Source organism: Hipposideros armiger, unplaced genomic scaffold (assembly GCF_001890085.2).
Source record: "Hipposideros armiger isolate ML-2016 unplaced genomic scaffold, ASM189008v1 scaffold_553, whole genome shotgun sequence".
Classification (NCBI taxonomy): Eukaryota; Metazoa; Chordata; class Mammalia; order Chiroptera; family Hipposideridae; genus Hipposideros; species Hipposideros armiger.
Window position 1 is genome coordinate 717 of NW_017731903.1, and position 4,277 is coordinate 4,993.

The 4,277-nt window shown below is 39.7% G+C and overlaps 1 protein-coding gene across 1 annotated transcript in view; it reads left to right on the forward strand.

Moving 5' to 3' along the window:
- Nucleotides 1-2,194: 2,194 nt before the first annotated feature.
- The window catches only part of DUSP11 (dual specificity phosphatase 11), a gene marked incomplete at its 5' end in the record, with an annotated part of 12,357 nt that continues 10,274 nt past the window's right edge, over nucleotides 2,195-4,277 (forward strand). The window contains one exon of the mRNA XM_019623528.1: nucleotides 2,195-2,259. Coding sequence (XP_019479073.1) covers nucleotides 2,195-2,259 — 65 coding nt within the window. The remainder of the gene's footprint in view (nucleotides 2,260-4,277) is intronic.

Here is a 4,277-nt window from a genome sequence, read left to right on the forward strand (position 1 = left end):
CTGTAAGATAGTGGGTTAATTATAATAAAAAGGAAATTAAGTGCATTGGGAATATAGATGAGAGATTTAGAAAGGCCTTACTGAGCAGTCAGTGTTTGAGCTGGGCTGGGGGAAGGAAGATTTTACCAGAATGAGAAAAGGACAGCTCAGGTATTGGGAACAGGTACAAAAGGCACAGGGCTTAATTTATTGTGGCGTGGAGAGGTGGCCTCTGGTGCCACTACAGGGTAGTGTGAAAGGGCATAGAGTTCATATGTTAATTTTCAGCAACTATTTATGTAACACCTTCGAAGTTGAAGACACTGTTGTAGGAAGTAGGAACAGAAGAAAGTTCTTGTCCTTATATACTTTACATTCTAGCGGGGAAGAGAGATAAACAAGTGAATATATGGAATGTCAGATGGTGGTAAGTTCTTTGGAGAATAACAAAACAGGATAAAGGGGTGAGGGAATGTGGGTGATCAAGGAAGTCCTGTTTATTAAGATACTATTTTAGCAGAGTCTTCATGTGGAAGGGAGGAACCAAACCATTGGATATCTGGGGGAGACAGGATGGCTAGTGTTGTAAAGCAGAGGGAATAATAGGTGCAAAGCCCCTGAGGCACAACTATCCTCAAAATGTTGGAGGAATATTGAGGAGGCCTTGTGGCTGGAGCAGGGAGAGTGAGTGAAGTTAGAGCAGTAGAAAATGGGATCAGAGAGGTTGGCAAGGAGCAGGAGGGAGGTGGATCATGTAGGTCCTTGTAAGTCGCAGTTCAGATCATTGTGAATTTACAGTTCAGTTGAGACAGATTGATACTCATTTATAAAGAGTTCTAAATGCTATGCTAAACATTTGGACTTTATTCCTTGCAAAATGAAGATTTTTTTTTTAAGCAAGGGAGCAACCCAGCCATGTATATATTTAAGAAAGAACATCTTCCATATAGAGGATCAATTGAAATACAAGAGATTAGAACTAGATAGTAATCTAGGCAGGAGAAGGCGAGTGCCTTCCTATCAGACACCACCAGAGAATTATTACATGTTTTGTTTTGTTTTTTTAAAGATTTCATTGGGGAATTGGGGGAAGGGAACAGCGCTGGGGAATCGGGGAAGGGGAACAGACAAGTTGCTGTCCTTTTGTTCTTCAGTCTAGTTGTGGAGGACGTCGTTTCACTGGCCCATGTTGGTATTATCATTGCGCTCTTCCTGGTTGAGGCAGTTGCTCGCTGGCCACTGGACGGCCGTTCACGGTGGCTGCCGGCAGCTCACAGTAGCTTTATGGCAGCCCACTGCAGCTTCACTGCAGCCTCACTGCAGCCTACGCTGTCGCTAGCAACTCACGGCAGCCCAGCTCCAGGTCGAGCTGTTGTTCACCATCTTAGCTGTAGATGGCGCAGCATCACTGGCCCTCTGTTTGGGATCTGAACCACGGCCCTGCTGCCCAGAGCTGGCATCCCAAGCCAACTCCTAACCAACATGCCACTTGGCCGGCCCTATTACATGTTGGTTTTTTTATTTAGTTTCTCATATAATTTTTTTAAATGATGGACTAAGCAATCCTGTTGCATAGTTGGAAAAATCTTAGACTTGATTCTCATCTTTGTTCTGATGCCTGCTGTGTAGCCTGGGCATACATCTCCAAGTCTTGCTTTTTCATTGTAAGCTCGGAGCTGTTTAGCCGAGTGTGTACGCAGGTGCTTCACCAGGCACATAGACCTGTAGCGGGTAAGCAACAGCAAATCAGAAAAGCATGGAAGCACCTTGGGAACTCAGGAGTACTATAGAAACTGTTCTTTTTAATATTCAGTATTAAAAATGAAGGTATTCCATCTGTTTCACTCAGAAACGAATTTCATTCTTCTTACAGCCTGTTTTTCTATAGTTACAGCAATTACTGATGAGCATTCTATGTTAAGACAAATGGGTTTGTCTCAATGCAGTTTTACTGTTAGTACCTGACCTGGCCTTCCCCAGTTTACACTATTGTGTCTAATTGGGGGCTATGCAAAATTTCCCAGAGACAATGAATTTTTACTTTATATTAGATACTTCTTTATAGTATGTTCCTAAAAAAACACATTTCTCTTCAGAATTATTTATTTTCAGGGTAGCGGTAGTGTTTTAACTAATAAATGTTACTCTTCAGAAAATTGTATAACTTGTTTTTAGGGTTTCTACTTCATTTATTTAACTCTATATTCCCTATTTTATAGATAAACTTATTGGTGTCCACTGTACTCATGGTTTAAACAGGACTGGCTACCTCATCTGCAGGTGAGTTGCCAACCCCAAGAGGCAGACCATGTTTAAGTGGTATTTTGTATACAGTAATGCAAACTAGTTGCAAAAAAGGCAATCAGTATAGAAATGTGTGAAGTAGAAAACAGTCTTGTCCCTCACTCAGATTACCACCAGTAATGATTTGGTACCTATTTTTTCACACTTTAAAAATGCAGATACAAGCCTGTGGTATCCCAGGGATGCCAAAAAAAATGTATACACATGACTTGTATTTATCTTTGGTTATCGGTATATATTGAGTATTATAATTTTAATACAGTTTTTTTCCTTTCTTAAAATGTGTATACATTTTTTTGGCACCCTCTGTATATTGGTATAATATTTAGACATTCTGTTTTATAATTCAGTACATGGTAGACATCTTCCTATGAAAGTATTTGGAGACCTCATTCTTTTTATTTTATTTTATTTATTTTTATTTTATTTATGTATTTTTTTATTGGGGAACAGTGTGTTTTTCCAGGACCCATCAGCTCCAAGTCGAGTAGTTGTGTCAATCTAGTTGTGGAGGGTGCAATTCAACGGCCCATGTGAGGATCAAACCGGCAACCTTGGTGTTGTGAGCACTGCGCTCTAACCAACTGAGCTAACCGGCTGCCCTGACCTCATTCTTTTTAAAGGCTGCTTTATTCCTTTGCTTACTGACAAACTTAAAAGTCAGAAGATTTTGATAACGATAAAACATTGACATACCGAATATTCCTCCATGAATATCTTTGAATATGTATGCTATTGTTTCAATAATTTCATTCAGAATGAAATTTCTGAATCAAAGAGTTTATGCCCTTATGCTTTTTGTGGATATTGCTGTAGTGTACTGATTTATGTTTGTTCATTCTGAAAATATCTGTTGAGTATCTGCTATGTATAAGCACTGTACTGGGTGCTAGCAAAAAGACTTGTGAGAGTTTGTGCAAAGACACTTGACCTGCCATTTTAGACCCTAACAGTCTAGAGAGGGAATAGCTATTCAAGAATCACATATAGAATTACAAGTCTGACAAATGCCAATAGAGAGAGGGACATGGTACTATGAGAGCATATTAATAGGGAGGATTTGACCTTATCATGGAGATTAGAGAAGGTTTCTGTGGGGATGTTTGAGCTGATATCTGAAGGATGAGTAGGTATTAACAAGATAGGAACATTGGGGAGACAATTCTGGAATATACTATACATAAGGAATAGTAAAGACCCCATAACAGGAAAGCATATACTGTGTTGGAGGAACTGGCCAGGGAGGCTGAGCCATGGGAGAAGTATGGTATCAAAATGGAAGTATGGGTAAGGACTAGATCGTGCAGGCCTATGTTTAAGGTTTTAGACTTTATCTTAAGAGTAATAGAAAACAATGAACTTTTTCTGTGGTACAGAACAGTTCTGTAGTACTCCGGAGAGTGAGTGTGTGGAACATAACGAAGTTTGTGTGTTCCACCTATCATTTTGGTACTAAGTGGGGAATACATTGCAGGGGCAAAGAGTGGAAGCAAGTAGACAAGTTAGGAGGCTTTGACAGAAATTTAGGCATAATGGTAGCTTGGATCAGGGTGTGATGGTCATTTTGGTGGAAAGATGTGGACATATTCTAGAGATATTTAAGTAATATTATGTTAGGATTGGTGGTGGAGTTGAAGATGAAGGTAAGGAAGAAATGGCTGACAGTGATGGTGGCTCAAGTTTCTAGCTCATGCAGTTGGTTAGATAATATTTTTTAGATATAATACTAATAATTTTCCCAATTTGTTTGCTATTTGTTGATTCCTGGTGAATACTATGTCATATTAAGTAAGTCTCCTGTTTTTAGTGAACAAAGCATTTTGATCAAAAATGACTCGTATTTTATCAGATACTTTTTTTATTTTTTTATTTTATTGAGGAATTGGGGGAGGGGAACAGCCAAGTTGTTATCCTTCAGTCTTAGTTGTGGAGGGCACAGCTAGCGCAGCTCCCAAGTCCAGTCACCATCCAGCCGCCTGTTGGCAGCTCAGCAG